This window comes from Larimichthys crocea, chromosome XI (assembly GCF_000972845.2).
Source record: "Larimichthys crocea isolate SSNF chromosome XI, L_crocea_2.0, whole genome shotgun sequence".
NCBI lineage: Eukaryota > Metazoa > Chordata > Actinopteri > Sciaenidae > Larimichthys > Larimichthys crocea.
The window spans coordinates 1,372,790-1,389,994 of NC_040021.1; the positions used below are offsets into that span (position 1 = coordinate 1,372,790).

At 47.8% G+C, this 17,205-nt stretch overlaps 1 protein-coding gene across 1 annotated transcript; it reads right to left on the reverse strand.

The window, feature by feature from the left end:
- Positions 1–13,508: 13,508 nt before the first annotated feature.
- insm1a (insulinoma-associated 1a) lies at positions 13,509–16,055 on the reverse strand. Its single transcript, XM_010742831.3, has one exon. The coding sequence runs from the start codon at positions 15,674–15,676 to the stop codon at positions 14,306–14,308; it is 1,371 nt and encodes a 456-aa protein (XP_010741133.2). The 5' UTR covers positions 15,677–16,055; the 3' UTR covers positions 13,509–14,305.
- Between the last annotated feature and the right edge of the window lie 1,150 nt (positions 16,056–17,205).

A 17,205-nucleotide genomic window follows, 5' to 3' on the forward strand; every position in this document is an offset into this window, starting at 1 on the left:
GGCCCGGGGACGGGTTCTGCCGGTGTCACCCTCTTGTTGCTGTTTTGTTGTTGTTATTTATTTACAGGAGCAGTCGGAGGAGCTGAGGAGCGAGAGGAGCTTTGCCCGAGTGCCAAGGAGCAGTCAGCGAGCTGCTGATGGAGGAGAGGGTTTTTTTTTTTTTGGTGGATTTGGCAGCGACGTGGCGTCCAGCGGAGAGTCGGTCCAGCCAGCGGACAGAGGGAGAGCGAGGCCGAGCCATCTGTGGGACAGACATGGTAGACGTGTCTTACACGGTGCCAGGAAGCGATGGCACCGAGGACGGTTTGCATCTCCACCGGATCCACGTTTAGTCACGCCGTCCTGAAGAGCAGAGGTGGAAGAGTCGCCGTTTTTAAAAAGTCACTTTAATTCAGTATTATTTCACATTTCACACCGCGACACACGATTTACATTTGGGTATTTTCTACTAAAGATCGCCAACAAACCAGAAACCTGAAAACTTTGCATCAACTCCACCAAAGACGGTTTCCAAGTACACCTCACTACGTCACCTGACTCCAACAGCAGTGGTGTCCAGAAGGAAGAGGAGCGCCAACAACGTCCTAGTCTGAAGGGAAGAGCTGATAAATATGTCACGTGTTCTGGTTTCTGGGTCATCTTAACGGGTGAAGCACTACGTTCATTTATTGAGTCGCCTGGATGTCGACACAGTCCCACTGCCGACTCAAACCTCTGCTCACAGTACTTGTAGGTTTGGAAAAGAACCCACTTGGTTTGGGTTCCAATAAGTACGCAATCCAACACAATGTATTTAGTGTAGTGTAACGTACGTGATGTGATGTATGTGTGTGTGGTTTCATGAATTCCTTCAGGATAAAAGTCTGATGTTTCTTTCCATACGTACACGTTACATATCAAAACATTACCTTAGACGAGAACGTCCTAGTTTGAAGCAAAGAGCTGATCAAGAAGTCACGTTCAGTAACACAATAACACATAGATACAACATAATGTCATGTTCTGGTTACTGTAGCCTTCTTCTGTATTAAACTAGACCGCAGTCTTTCCGTAACCAAACTAGTTTGTTGGCTAAATAACCATAAAGATATTAAGGCAGACACAGATGAAATGAGAGAACACGTGCTTCACTGTGACCAACGTTTGTGCCACGTTAACCTCTCGACCACCGGCCTGAACCGACGTCACCTTCAGTCAACAACACGATGCTGCTGAAAACACTCGGTCTTTGTCCCCGCTCATGAAACACACCTTCACAGCAGCAGTGTAACTTCAGGAGAGCAGAATGCTGATGTAGAGTGAGAGAATGTCCCCGAGGTTCAATTACCGAGCCACCACAGGTCCTCTCAGCCTTCATTAGCTGCCTGCTGGAGCAGACACTCCTTCCACAGCCCTGGTGGTTGTTGTATTGTGCTGAACCTCGGGGAGATGCCTTTCTCTCCTCTCTCTCTCTAATGATCACACGAAAAGCGTTCTCAGAACTCAGAGGCGCTGCCGTGTGCTGTTATGTGCTTTGTTAATACAGCGGGGAGGGTCTCGTCAGCCACCTCTGCGTCTTCTTGCCGCCTCGGCACGAACTGTTCCCATCGTTCCCACCAGGTCGGTTAACTAGACACCCGGGTGTTGGCATGCCCGGACAGGGTGGAGGCCGATCAGCGCTCAGCGGGAAGGATGCGGTCACACAGACTCCAGAACCAAGCTTCAGTTCACAAGTCCAGGGTCAGCTCCACAATTAAACCCACCAAGACGTGGTTAAATCAGACCCACTGGAAAACCGCATCGTGTCCACGAGGTGACGAACACTTCAGCTGACTTTTGAAAAATATCTCAACATTAACATGAATTCAACATGTTACATAAATCGGTGTATTCATAAAAATATACAAATTTATGCAACATTGATGAATTTTCTTTGAATTCTTGGTTAAATCATGTTACAACAGTGTTATACAGTATTTGTTGTAGAGAGGGCTCTGGTTTTTAAAGGATTTGGTTTTTGCCAAATACAGATTGTAATTTTGAGTGTGAGATATTGGAAATGACTCTAAAACAATATTTATTTAGCACCTTTCAAATAATTAAATAAAACAGAGGATGTTAAAAAGGATTTAGAGACTACACCAGCCAAAAGTTAATTAAATAAGACGTCAAGAAAAAATAAAAAATCGAATTATTCAAATGTTCTCATTTTCACTCAGAATAAATTATAATGAAGCATTTTGTGGATGACACACACACACACACACACACACACAAATCCTGATTTTCACCGTCACTGAGTATCACGGATGAGAAACGCGGCGCTGACAATCACATTTAGCAGCAATCAAGCCTCATCTCTGTTACAGCGCCGTCTTAATTTCCTAAATCCTAGATGCAGATGAAAATTTAATCTGCTCACTTATTTGGGTAATGGAGACGGAAATTTGATTATGAGATATTATCTCGGCTCCGAGCCATCTGGGACAAGACTGATGCTTGTAACTTTCAGAGTCTTCTGGACCAGAAGACGGTGACGGTGAAAGAGCTGGATTAAATAAATAAGCTTTAGATGTGGAATCCAGTCTTTATGCTAAGCTACAAGCTAACTTTTCCTGGCTCCGGCTCCGTACTTAATGAGATATTGATTCTGTCATCTCAGAAACAAATAAGCATCTACTGCCGCCACCTGTAGCTGCTGTTAGCTCATGTTAGCTCAGTTTGTTAGCTGCTGTTAGCTCATGTTAGCTTAGTTTGTTAGCTGCTGTTAGCTCATGTTAGCTCAGTTTGTTAGCTTCTGTTAGCTCATGTTAGCTAAGTTTGTTTGGTGCTGCTAGCTAACATTAGCTCATTTTGTTAACTGCTGTGAACCAATGTTAGTTCAGTTTGTTAGTTCAGTTTGTTAGCTTCTGTTAGCTCATGTTTGCTTAGCTGGTTAGGTGCTGTTAGCTCATGTTAGCTCAGTTTGTTAGCTGCTGTTAGCTCAATTTATTAGCTGCTGTTAGCTCATGTTAGCTCAGTTTGTTAGCTGCTGTTAGCTCATGTTAGCTCAGTCTGTTAGCTACTGTTAGCTCATGTTAGCTCAGTTTGTTAGCTGCTGTTAGCTGCTGTTAGCTCAGTTTGTTAGCTTCTGTTAGCTCATGTTTGCTTAGCTGGTTAGCTGCTGTTAGCTCATGTTAGCTCAGTTTGTTAGCTGCTGTTAGCTCATGTTAGCTCAATTCGTTAGCTACTGTTAGCTCATGTTAGCTCAGTTTGTTAACTGCTGTTAGCTCATGTTAGCTCAGTTTGTTAGCTGCTGTTAGCTCATGTTAGCTCAGTTTGTTAGCCGGGCTGCCCAGTCTTTGAGTTCAGAGTGTTAGTGTTTGGACCGTTTTCCAGCAATGCGGATGGGGAGCAGAGCTGATGTTGTGCTAGAACAGGAGCTGGGGGAGTACTCGGGCTCAGCAGCCTCTATAGACATAATGGCAGAGGACAAGAGAGTAAAGGCGTAGCCATCCATCACTGCTTATTCTGTTATTAATCCAAACTTTATCTTACTAAATAAATCTAGTTTTGTTGCTTCCTCATCTCTAATTATCAGGAAATATGTAAGAAGGTAAATAAGCGTCTTTCCCAATCTGTAGCATCTTGTCCTTAGTTTCAGAATCAGAAATACTTTAATAATCCCGGGGGGAATTATTCATGTATTTTTCAGCCATCCTTGACTTCAGGTGTATTGACTGAGGCAGGAAGGGACGCCTGCGTGCCTCCATCGCTGCACCACGCTGAGCCCACCCCCCGTGAACGGCTTCATATTTACAGGCCAATTATCTCTCTGAGGGAGGGTCGGCGTGACTGCGGGCCTCTCGAGCGTGTTACATGAAGGTCAGCGCCGTCGATGGGGGCTAATTAAGCAAGCGTCGCTCAAGAGGCGGTGGAGTGTGAGTCACCGGTACTTTACCCATCAGAGGAATGTCTTGTTTTCTTGAATTCAAGGACATATCTGCGTCTCAAAGCGGAGACGGTTTCCTCGAGCGTGCTTGACCCGTTACGCAAACACTTGAAAATGCCCCTGGTGAAATCTGGTAGAATCACTTCTTTTTTACTCGTGTTTACAGCTGAAGAGCGCTGGAAGAAGAAGAAGAGGAAGGAGGGTGGGTTGACTCAAGGTTAAAGGAAACAGAGGTGGCGCTCAAACACCGGTGAAAGGTAATGACCTGTCAGAGGCCAGAAGACTCTGTGTCCTTACATCTTTGAGCTAAGAGACTTCTCGTCATGGTCTGCCATTGCAATAATCCCTTTGCCTGCAGCTCCATTAGGCAATGAAACAAGTTGTCCAACTGTGTGTGGTTGGAGGGGGTTAATCCTCCAGCAGCTCCTCTGTAAAAGGCCTCAGCTGCCACCGTCCCCAAACCTTTTGAAACCTCTGTCAGTTTATGGGTACTTCAGACGACCCCTTCTCCCTGACCCTTATTGATTCAGGTCTGCACCGCGCCCTCTTCAACTCCCCATCCACCCACCCACACACCACACATGCCGCCTCCAGACAGCTCAGGCCCTGCAGCTACAACACCGGGGTGCCGTAATGTTTCAATTACCGATGGCTGTCATTGTTCAGGCGCGACGGGAGGAATCCACAAAATAAATATCATGTTATCTGAAGTTTCAGTACGTTTGCTCATCAACATGTTTTTGCTACTTGTAATCAGGTGAATGGTGGATGTCGTGCCAGAACAGGAGCTGGCTGAGTAATTGGGCTCAGCAGCTGGTGAGGCGTAGCTGTCCGTCACTGCTTATTCTGTATTATAAATCTAAACTCAATAAATCACTTTATTTTACTAAGTACATCTGGTTTTGTTGCGTCCTCGGTTGTGGCAGTGATGATCAGAAACATGTTGTTGTCATATATGAACGCGTCCTTTAAAATCACATGCGACTGTAACATGAATTTGCTTTAGCACTCGTCCGTCTGAGACAAACATAACTCATATCCACAGAGAGGGTCAGAGGTCACGGACAGCCTTCTGGGAATAAACACGGCGTGGGAGCTTCAGATATGTCCGTTAACGTACGAGACAAACCCCTCACAAGGTCTTTACTCCAACCGCTCTCCAAACAATGAGAGTCCCAAACAGATGTACGTGACTTGAGTGCCTCTGACTCGGATCAATACTGGCCCGGGGGGAGCTCGGTGGGCCTCCTCGCTCCTCCTGAGTTCATGTAACTTACCGGCTGCTCGCCCATCGGTGACTCATTTCTGTGAAACCAAATCTGAAAAGCTCCGTTCCTATGGAGATCGAGGGCCGAGGTTCGTTTTAAATCAATTGCTGCAGTTACATGCAGGCATGCGGGGAAATGAATTTCTGCTAATTGAAGTTTATCTGTAGTTATTTTGAAAACACAGATGGTTCGATGCTGAAAACAAAGCTCTCAGGATGAGTCAGAACATAAAAGCAAACCCATAATGCATTTCACTTTAATGCCAGCAATCATTCGGGTTTGGAGTGGGTGTCAATTTTCTGAAAATGGCCGTTTGTAACATTCTCATTTAGGCTTTTTATATAATTGCACCATCAAAATGTCGTGGTACAGTACGTCGAGTTTTTGTGATGAGCGGTTCGGTTGCTATAGCAGCCGAACCGCTCTGATACGAGTCTGAAAGATAAAGAAGTAATATTTATTCAGCCACATTGTTGCTGAACACACTGAGCGCATGGAAGGACAGCAGAGGACTGGACGAAGCTTTCCGTAAACACAGTGGAGTCCATTGTACGGAGAAGTTGGAGGTACGGGTGGAGGCATTCCAGGCGTCTTTAACTCGTACGTCGGAGGGATTAGAAATCCCATCTGGCCTCCGGGATTCTCCTCAAAGAGCAAAGAGGGCGTGGCTGAGAAATCCAGCGTCCTCTTCGCTCTCCTCTCCTCTGCCATTACGTCCATAGAAGCTGCTGAGCCCAATTACATCGCCCGGCTTGCCGGAGCTTGCCCCGGTTCTGGCACGACACCAGCTCCATTCCCTGTTTCAGACAGCCCGGCTGACAAACTGTGCTAGGGTCAGCTTACAGCAGCTACATTCTGCTAAACATTTCAGCTGCATTCCCCGCCAGCGTTCCCTCGTACCCTGGGCCTGAAAACCTCTTGTACAAATGCTAACAAACAAACTGAGCTAGAATGAGCTAACAGCAGCTGCAGCAGACCGGTATTTCAGCCACTTGACATGAAAATAAAGATAACCGACGACTGTCCTGTACTTTGTGTTGACATGTTTCCAGATTTCAGCTGAACAGACGTTAAAGGACAGTATGGACGTTGTTGTCTTGTCCCTGGTTTCATCAGCATGTCCCGGCGTCTGTGCCATCAGACCGTTGGACCCCTCCCTGCTCGTGGCTCAGGTGTTCGTCTGTGCAGCCTTGCAGAGTTTCCTTTCAGAGATTCGTCATGCCTCGGCCGGGGCCGCTGTGCCGGCGCGTGCCAGCTCACCGAGGAGGGCCGGGCCTGCTCGCCAGACGGCCGCTCGGCCACTGACAGCCTGGCTGCTGTCAGCCAAGAGGGGCCCGGGAGTCACCGTCAGGCACCCTGGCAACCGGTCCACCGGCCCCCGCCCTCCATCCAGGGACAAGAATAGGCAGCAAAAAACAGCCCCACCTCCTTCCTCTCTGCAGGCTTTTCATTAGCTGCAGTCATCAGGAGGATAGCACTGAATGGGACAAGTGGAGGGCTTTGAACACACACACACACACACACACACACACACACACACACACAGCTGAGTGTTTAACTGTATTGACCAGTGATTAAAGTGAAGTTGTGTTGTGAAGGTCACTGGAGCATCGACGTGGAAACCAGATGAGATTTTGTCTCTGCTATATTTTTCTAACTCACTTCACATCTGATCTACTTTTATTGTTTTATTGTTTAATATTTGAAGTTTGGTCTCTTATTTTGAAGGGTACTCTTTTGGTTCTATGTATTTATTGGTTGGAGCAGCATCTACGTCTGCTTCTTCCGTAAGCTGGTGGAGGCAGTGTGATGCTTTGGGTGATGTTCTGCTGCCCACGCACCGTCCACTGACAGTATGAAGAGTGGACGGTGAGTCTGTGTGTTCTGGTGTTGGTGTTCTGGAGTTGGGGTTCTGGAGTTGGTGTTCTGGTGTTGGTGTTCTGGAGTTTGTGCTGGGGTTCTGGAGTTGGGGTTCTGGTGTTGGTGTTCTGGAGTTGGTGTTCTGGAGTTGGTGTTCTGGAGTTGGTGTTGGTGTTCTGGAGTTGGTGTTCTGGTGTTGGTGTTCTGGAGTTTGTGTTGGGGTTCTGGAGTTGGGGTTCTAGTGTTGGTGTTCTGGAGTTGGGGTTCTAGTGTTGGTGTTCTGGAGTTGGTGTTCTGGAGTTGGTGTTGGTGTTCTGGAGTTGGGGTTCTGGTGTTGGTGTTCTGGAGTTGGTGTTGGGGTTCTGGAGTTGGTGTTCTGGTGTTGGTGTTGGGGTTCTGGAGTTAGGGTTCTGGAGTTGGTGTTCTGGAGTTGGTGTTGGGGTTCTGGAGTTAGGGTTCTGGTGTTGGTGTTCTAGTGTTGGTGTTCTGGAGTTGGGGTTCTGGTGTTGGTGTTCTAGTGTTGGGGTTCTGGTTCAGGTTTTGGCCGTGAAGGTGTTTGTGGAGCAGATGATGAAAAGGTCATCAGAGGTCACATCGACTCGTCTCCTCGTCGCTGCAGGAAGCATAATTATGTTAATTATGTTAATGAGCCTGGATCATCAGTGATGCTGCCAGTCTGCACACACACACACACACACACACACACACACACACACACACATTTTACCACACAGACAAATGGTGACTAAATTAATATTATAAATATGTATCGTCATCACCTTTATATTTCACTATGATTGTTCTTTTATGATGACATGCTTCATTAAATACAGGCTATTTATTAAGTATAATTAGACGTTTCTATGGTAACTGACAGTATGAAGTGAGTCTCCATGTTTCACAGCAGAAATAAACATGTTTACAGCCTGGGTACAGTCATTCTCGCACGTCAACAAGTGCTGTTGCCGTAGCGTCTGCCGTCGCCGCGGTAACCATACGTGCTACTAAATGATTGTAAATGTTGAACGTGTTCAATCACGGCTCAGATTCTTCCGTCTGCGCACGTCGATGCAGAGCCGTGTTTGCAGCGCAGACAGAGCGAGCCGGCTTCATTAGGAATTCATTCTGAACAGCTTGTTATTATCTTTGGCCTCTGGATGTGTGAATAGATTTACAAGCATTAGGGCCGGGGCATTGTGCGGGGCATGTGTGGAGGAGGTCCTGGCCCCCTTTGTGTTTGCCAGGGCCCTCAAATCAGCTGTCCCCCACCACCCCACCCAGCCCAGCATCCACCATCCACCCCCTCCATCCTACCCCACCCATTACCTCAGCCCTCTGAACAAAAGCTGACAGAACACACTGATGTTTTGCAGGATTTTAGGAATTACAGAACAGACGTGCGTGTTCAGCCTCAGCAGATGCAGACACACACACACACACACACACACACACACACACACACACACACACACACAGTGTCAATACCGAGCCAATAACCGATAATAAGTGATTTTATATCTATATATTTATGGACTTCAGACCAGAAGACATCTGAAATGCTTCAGACAGTTTGTCCTCTCAGATAGCTTTAGCCTAAAGTAGCTAACCGCCAATTACCCGCCGCTAACAGGACCGACGGCGAGCACGGCCGAGTCGAGCTAAAGCTAAAATGTTTCTCACAGTTAACACTGTGGAGCTAATGCTAATGTAGCAAGTTTGTGGAACAAAAGGCTAACACAGCCAACGGGTAACACCAGCTAATGCCGTAGATTTAGCTAGCTTTGAGGTACAGCTAATGTGGCTAACTGCTAACATTAGCTAATGTGGCTAACTGCTAACATTAGCTATTCTATTTACCTTGAGTGTAAAGCTAACATTAGCTAATGTGGCTAACTGCTAACATTAGCTATTTTAGTTACCTTGAGTGTAAAGCTAACATTAGCTAATGTGGCTAACTGCTAACATTAGCTAATGTTATGAAATGAATTATATTACTTTCATCAACATTAGCTCACTGCTAACATTAGCTTCCATTACTTGTTACTATTTTGCTAGTACTGAACTGCTAACTGTGGTTAGCATGGTTAGCCATGTAGCTAACTGAACTGACTCAGTCCGGGATGCCAGGAGCCAAACCCGGCAAGAAAACCACCTGATAGGCTGCTGTACTCACTGTTAGACTGGACACTGCTGGTTCAGAGGTTCTGTCGCCGTGTTCACTGTTAGACTGGACACTGCTGGTTCAGAGGTTCTGTTCACTGGAAGGTAGACGCTGTACATTTTACCAGCTGTAGCACTGAAACTCGTCTCTGTGCTGCTGGCTTGAGTTAATTAGAATTCCCACTCTGAGAGTCTTTCAAGTCAACAAGGCGATTAAGGTTTTACTTGAGCTCTGCTAATCAGACGGGAGATGGGTATCAGAGGCAGCTGTATCCCATCTGTAAAGCCGATCAGCGAGACCGTGACCTTGGAGATGATGTCACAGTCTTACTCCATGATTGAAGTACAGAGAGAAACAAGCACAGAGCTCATGGGACATTTCTACTGCATCTGCCAGTTATTTACCTTTCGCCTCTTTTGAGTGAGTCTGAGTTAAACCAGTGAGCGAACGTGTCATACACGACATGTGTAACATATTTAATAAACGTAACGTACGTAACGTGTCGTTACGTGCTAATGTAACTAGTAGAACTAAGAGAGCTAACGGAACTAACAGCTAACGGACCTAAAAGAGCTAACGGAACTGACAGCTAACGGAACTAACAGCTAACGGAACTAATAGAGCTAACGGAACTACAGCTAACGGAACTAACAGCTAACGGAACTAAAAGAGCTAACAGAACTAAAAGAGCTAACGGAACTAACAGAGCTAACGGAACTAACAGCTAACGGAACTAATAGAGCTAACGGAACTAAAAGAGCTAACGGAACTAAAAGAGCTAACAGAACTAAAAGAGCTAACGGAACTAACAGCTAACGGAATTAACAGAGCTAACGGAACTAAAAAAGAGCTCTGTCATCTTGCGCACACTAATTACCAAGAAGTTAACACACGTGAAGGTAAAACTGTCTTCCAGGTAGATTGTTCAGATATATACTCCACAGCACAGATCACTCTGTACAGTGACATTTTAAATGGCCTGGATATAGATTCCTGTCGAGCAGGTGTGGAGTTACATCACATCCAGTCATCCTCCACCTCCTCCACCTCCTCTGCTCTCTGCCCTCCATCTTGGCCGCCCTCTCTCAGCTGCCGCCCCGCACGCGCCTCCTCTTATCTCCAACACTCTCAAACAAAGAGACAAAAACAGAGAAAGCCGGAGCAGACAGAGTAAACACGGCTCCGCGTAGGCCGGGGGAAGTCAAACAAACCTCAGGGGCATTTTCCAGGCCGGCAGGTGTTGGTGTCAGAGGCAGGCGAGCGTGGCGGCGAGTCAACAAGCGGTGAGAGGCGGACGCAAACACGGGAACAGTGGGCTCTAAGTGCACGCTAAGCTGCAGGCGGAGTGTTTGCTGCTGAAGGTACAGCCTGAATCCTCCTGTTTGTCTCTGGTTCAATATGCTGTTGTGTTTCCACAGCAGCTAACTAACAACAGAAACACAGTCCTACCAAACACTAACAGCCCGGCTAACAGACTGAGCTAACAGCAGCTAACAGACTGAGCTAACAGCAGCTAACAGACTGAGCTAACAGCAGCTAACAAACTGAGCTAACAGCAGCTAACAGACTGAGCTAATATTAACTAACAGCAGCTAACAAACTGAGCTAACAGCAGCTAACAAACTGAGCTAATAGCAGCTAACAAACTGAGCTAATATTAACTAACAGCAGCTAACTAACTGAGCTAACAGCAGCTAACAAACTGAGCTAATATTAACTAACAGCAGCTAACTAACTGAGCTAACAGCAGCTAACAAACTGATTAAATAGCAAGCTAACAAACTGCAGCTACATATTTAACAACGCAGCTAACTAAACTGAGCTAACACAGCCAGCTAACAACTGACGTAATATACTAACAGCAAGCTAAACTAACTGAGCTAAACAGCAGCTAACAAAACTGAGCTAATATAACTAACAGCCGGCTAACTGACTGAGCTAACAAGCAGCTAACAGCAGCTAACAAACTGAACTAATATTAACTAACAGCAGCTAAAAAATGAGCTAACAGCAGCTACAGCTGTCAGCAGTTTACTTCACTGTCCATCATAAACTCTGTAATCACAGAGTTGAGAATTATGTTGTTTATGTTTTATATGTAGTCCACACACAGCAGGTAAACAAAAACACCACTCATTTATCCGCACACACACACACACACACCACACGCACACACACGCACACACCACACACACACAACCACCAGGTTGTAACATTACTCCCTGTCTCAGCTAACAGCATTAGCGAGCGTGGACGTCTGATTAAAGTCGACAAATTGAATCAGATCGTGTCGTTTTCATGATAACGAGGAAAACAGAGAGAGGCCACGACTGACCGCAGGGCGTCTGTAACGTGAGCAACACAGACTGTCTAAAACCTGGACATAGTCTCCGTGATGTCTCCACAGACTGTCTAAAACCTGGACGTAGTCTCCGTGATGTCTCCACAGACTGTCTAAAACCTGGACGTAGTCTCCGTGATGTCTCCACAGACTGTCTAAAACCTGGACGTAGTCTCCGTGACGTCCCCGCAGACTGTCTAAAACCTGGACGTAGTCTCTGTGACGTCCCCGCAGACTGTCTAAAACCTGGACGTAGTCTCCGTGACGTCCCCGCGACTGTCTAAAACCTGGACGTGTCTCGTGACGTCCCCGCAGACTGTCTAAAACCTGGACGTAGTCTCCGTGACGTCCCCGCAGACTGTCTAAAACCTGGACGTAGTCTCCGTGACGTCCCACAGACTGTCTAAAACCTGGACATAGTCTCCGTGACGTCCACACAGACTGTCAAAAACCTGGACGTAGTCTCTGTGACGTCCCCACAGACTGTCCAAAACCTGGACGTAGTCTCTGTGACGTCCCCGCAGACTGTCTAAAACCTGGAGGTAGTCTCTGTGATGTCCCCGCAGACTGTCTAAAAGTGGACGTAGTCTCTGTGACGTCCCCACAGACTGTCTAAAACCTGGACGTAGTCTCCGTGACGTCCTACAGACTGTCTAAAACCTGGACGTGGTCTCTGTGACGTCCCCGCAGACTGTCTAAAACCTGGACGTAGTCTCTGAGACGTCCCTGCAGACTGTCTAAAACCTGGAGGTAGTCTCCGTGACGTCCCCACAGACTGGAAATTAGCTACAGAGACCAAAACTGTTTTTTGTACCAGGCTGTAAACATGTTTATTTCTGCTGTGAAGTTGGACATTTGGACATGGGGACTTATGGAGACTGACTCACTTCTGGAGCCAGCCTCAAGTGGACGTTAGAGGAACTGCAGCTGACGCTGAAAAGTCGTAACGTGAACGCGAGTCAGATTTGGTTCGTGCAGTCACATAAACGTACGATCACGTGTTGCTCTCTGTGTTCAGCTCTGACAGCTGTGCTTCTGTTCACACTCTTTATTTCTCTGCTCCATTATAGAGACAGAGTGTGTGTGTGTGTGTGTGTGTGTGTGTGAGTGTGTTATCTGTAGCTCTTATCTGCAGTGTGCTCCCCAGCTGGCTTACACCTGTCAGAGCCACACAAGGAGGGAGATACACACTCTGTGTGTGTGTGTGTGTGTGTGTGTGTGTGTGTGTGTGTGCAGAGGCAGGGAGAAAGTGCTGGAGTGTGTGATGAAGTGATGAAGTGATGGAGGGGTGAAGAGGTGGAGGTGAGACAAAAGGTTTCCATCCAGATGTCGCGAACATTCTCAGCAAAAAAAAAGGTTTTCAAAATAAAAGCGTTAAATAAAAGTCAGTTTGTTGTGTGAATGATTAAAGTAAAAAAAAAAACTTATTTTAACGTTACATCAGGAGAAACATGAACGAATGAAGATGAACGCAGAGTTCATGACCTCTGACCTCTGAACATGACGCTCAGGTCAGCGTGAAAATGTGATTTTTCTCTTTTTACTGCAGTAAAACATCCGAATACTTCTTAAACGAGATGTCATTCATAATATTCAACAATAAAAGATGGGAAACGTTTATAAAACTGCAGTTTATGGAACATGAAACAGCTGCGAGACGCCGTCTGTGTGGAAATCACTGAAGAAATACCTGCAGTACTTAGAGTAAAAGTACTCACACCCTCAGGAGTACTCTGTGTTACTCACTGTTTCAGTGCATCATCTGAATCATGCAGAGGTGTGCAAAGTGCAACATTAAGAAGGAAATATTCCAGTAAATTACCTCGCAGTATTTAAGTACATGTACTCAGTTACATTCCAACACATTAAAGATTATTCAGAAACACACGACAGGAAACTTCAGAACTGTTTCTCAGTTTGGTTTTTATTGATTTTTGGACATTTAGCAAAAATACTGCAGAAACATCCAGAGCAGTGTAAGAGCTAAAAACAAAACCAAACATGATGATTGCATTCAGGTAATATTCAAACAAACAGAGTCAATGATTGCTATGATGTCACGTGAACACACACACACACACACACACACACACACACACACACACACCGTCCGCACACATATAAGTTAATAAAGGAAACACAGATCACGGAGAGCACGCGGAGCAATAATTTACACAAATAATTTAATAAATAGGTAAATAAATAGAAAACAAAGATATACTGTATCGTGGTAATACAGACGGCTTTGTGGGAAACAATAATCATGATAAATAAAAACAATCAGGTCAGTTTAAGGCAGTTTTACAGCAGGAGGTTCTAACCGAAGGCATTACCGGCTACACTAGTCTGATCCACGGATCCACGAGCTATGTTAAAGCTAATCAGGCCCAACACGGCTGCGTCCTCTGGGCTGCAGGTCCCAGCAGGGCCCCCCTCTTAGGTCTAGAAGCTAATAGCACTTGTGCAGAGATGCTAGAAAAATAAACGGACAGTCTAAGAAACAAAAAGGTGAGAGATCCTCAAAGGTGGAGGCGGGTTATAGGTTCAAACATACACACACACCCAGAACCTGCTGAAGTGTCCTCGAGCAAGGCACCGAATCCCTGCTGACCTCTGACCTCTGCAGAAACACCAGAGGCACGAGCTCCTCATGTTTTTGAAATCAGCAAAGATCTGACAGATTTATGATTTATGATTTCACTTTTCTTGATGTTCCTGCAGGCGCAGCGTGTCCGGCCTCAGTCTCTCCGCAGCCCGGCACCGGATCAGCAGGCGGGGCGCAGCGGCATCTGCAGCAGGATCACCTGCCGGTTCTCGGACGGGTGGCATTTGTTGATGTGTCTGGTGAGTCCCGGCGAGCTGTAAAAGATGGCGGGGCAGTACTTGCACGGGTACACCTGTGAGGAGTGCAGCAGGCGGATGTGCCTCTCCTGGCTGCCCCTGTTGGAGAAGTTCTCCCCGCACACGGGGCACAGGTGGCAGGAGGAGGTGGAGGAGGTGGAGGAGGTGGAGGCGCTCAGGTTGAGCGGCGCTGCGCTCTGCTCGCACGCCGGCGCGTCCTCCTCCTCCTCCGGCGCCGGCTTCGGGGATCCGTGCTGGGACGCCAGGTGTTTCCGCAGGTACGCCTGGCGCTTAAACTTTTTCCCACAGTGAACGCAGTCGTACAGGCCTTCCTCTGAGCCGGACTCGGACGGCCCCGGGCTGGGTGTGTCCCTGTCACTTGTATCCTTCGCCTCCTCCGGGGCGGGCTTCCCGGTCTTGTCGCTCTCCGGGTTCTGCGCTGCGCTCTGCGGCTTCGGTTTGTGCCACCGCCGGTGTGAGGCGAGGTTCGCCGGGCAGCTGAACACCTTGTCACACTCGGGACACCTGTACTCGACCCGGACTATCCTGGAGCACTTGTGCTGGGCCAGAGCGAACGGGTCCGCGTACGCCTCCCGGCACAGCTGGCACACGAACTCGCCCAGCGGGTTGCCGCTGTCCCCTCCGCTCGGTTGCGGTCTGGGAGGCTTCTGGTCCACGGGAGCCTCTTTAATCTTGAGCCCGAGAACCGGAGACGTGGTGACATCGTCCTCAAAGTGCAGTTTCCGGATAGCTTTGGTTTTCTTGGACGGGGGCTTGCTCTTGCGCTCGGGGTCGCTGGACGGACGCTTGGTCCCGGTGGCGGTGGGGAGCGTCGCGGTGGACGCGGATGCAGCGGCGGCTGCGGCGCTGGTGTCGGTGCGGCTGCTGTTGCTGGAGCCGATTTTCAAATCCACCGGAGCGAAGAGGTGATCCAGCGCGGTGAGAGCCGCCGGGGTGGGGAAGGACTCCGCGGACACCGGGGAGCCGAGGTTGAAGCGCCTCTCGAAGTAGGAGCGGTCGTGGTCGTGGCTGACGGGGCGGGTGGGGCTGTACAGCGCCTGGTACACCGCCTCTGGGTTTCCGAACTGCACCGGCTTGGCATCGTGCTCCGGAGCCGTGGCCGCCGCCCCGCAGGTGGGCGTCGGCGTCTGTGCGCGCACCGGGACGGAGGCTGGAGGCGCAGAGGACGGAGGCGCATCAGAGGCGGCGTGTTCCGCTTCCTCCTCCTCGGAGCGGACCCGGTACGACACCGGGTTGGCCTTCTTGTTCCTTTTCACCAGAAATCCTCTCGGCATGTTCGCGCTGATGGACGGAGAGCTGAAGGCACTTTGGACCGGAGCAGGAATCAAACATGTGACGGAGCGGCTCCTCTTGTTGTTACTCCTCCTCTGTGCTCCTCCGGAGGTGCTTTCACCACAAACATAGCTGCACTCTTTTTAAGGCGACATGATGACATTGTTCCCGTCCCCCCTTGTTGCCTCATCCGCGACCAATCAGAAGGAGCCGAGGTCCCCCGTGGATTTTGGGAGTGGGTGTGGGAGGATGGAGAGGCTGATGGAGGGGGGGAGGAGGAGGAGGAGGAGGAGGAGGATTTGCAGATTGCAAAGCAGATGTACCTGAGGGTTTTATTGTATTTCACCCCCCTCCACCTCCTCTCCACACACACACACACACACACACACACACACACACACTCTCTCTCTCCTCCGCCTCCTCCTCGTCTCGACCCGGGCACACGCCAGGAGCCTCCTGCTTTTACGGTCTGATGAGTTTGTATAGAAATCTACACGTGCCTCGGCTTTCTGTGTCTCCTTTGGGTGGAGGAGGAGGAGGAGGTGGTGTGTGTGTGTGTGTGTGTGTGTGTGTGTGTGTGTGTGTGGAGGACACATCCGTCCACTGTGAGGAGGAATAAGTTCCAACACTTCACAGACTCTCTGCGCGCTCGTTTACCAGAATTTAAAAGATAGTCAAGGACTTTCCAGGAATTCAAAAACCCAGCCCTGGAAGTGCTAACTCCTCCAGACCAATCATCTCGAGCCTCCGCGCGCTCTGACAGTTAACTCCGGACACATGATTCGTCATTTTACGCATCTATAATGAGCCCGGAGAGGAGGAGGCCTTCTTCCTGCTTTGCATCACAATGGCCGCGCCTGTGCAAGCTGGAGACTCTCCGTGATTGAAAAGGAAATTGCACAGTTGGAAAAAAAAAAAAAAAAAAAAAAAAACAGCCTCCACCTTCCTCCACCCTCCTAAAAACCAATCTGGCCCCCAGATACTGTCGGCGCGTGCTGTGCGTAATCAGTGCGCTTTTTTTTTTCTGCGTCTCCAAATGGGCCAAAGTGAGATTATCAAACACGTCAACCACCCAAAAACCTGCAGGACTGAGGCGGGGCAGCCGGGGGTGGGGGTGCATGTCATGATGGTGCTGCAGGAGCTGGTGGATGCTGGAGATGTTTGAGGAGCAGCAGGTTTCAGATGAGCTCGGCTCACTTTTCTTTGGACTTCCCAGACTCCAAATGTAAATGTTCGGCTCAGTAAATTCAGAAAATTTGAGATTTTTCTTCATTTTTTCACATGAAACGGTTCAAACTATTAAAATAAATAAAAGTTTAAAGAATCAGAAGTGCCATCTTTCAGGATTTGTCCCATTTTTATTTATTTATTTAAATTTTTTTAAAGAAAATTCAGTGTTTGTTGAAACTTTATTTCAACAATTTGGGTCATTTTTGGACTTTTATCTTTAAAGAATCAGATTTTTAAGACCAGATCAACATTTTTAAATGATTTCAAATCAAATATATAATAATATGATATAAAATATGAT

Bases quoted from the DNA above. Each gene is read 5' to 3' on its own strand.
- insm1a (XM_010742831.3), bottom strand. From the start codon at position 15,676: ATGCCGAGAGGATTTCTGGTGAAAAGGAACAAGAAGGCCAACCCGGTG.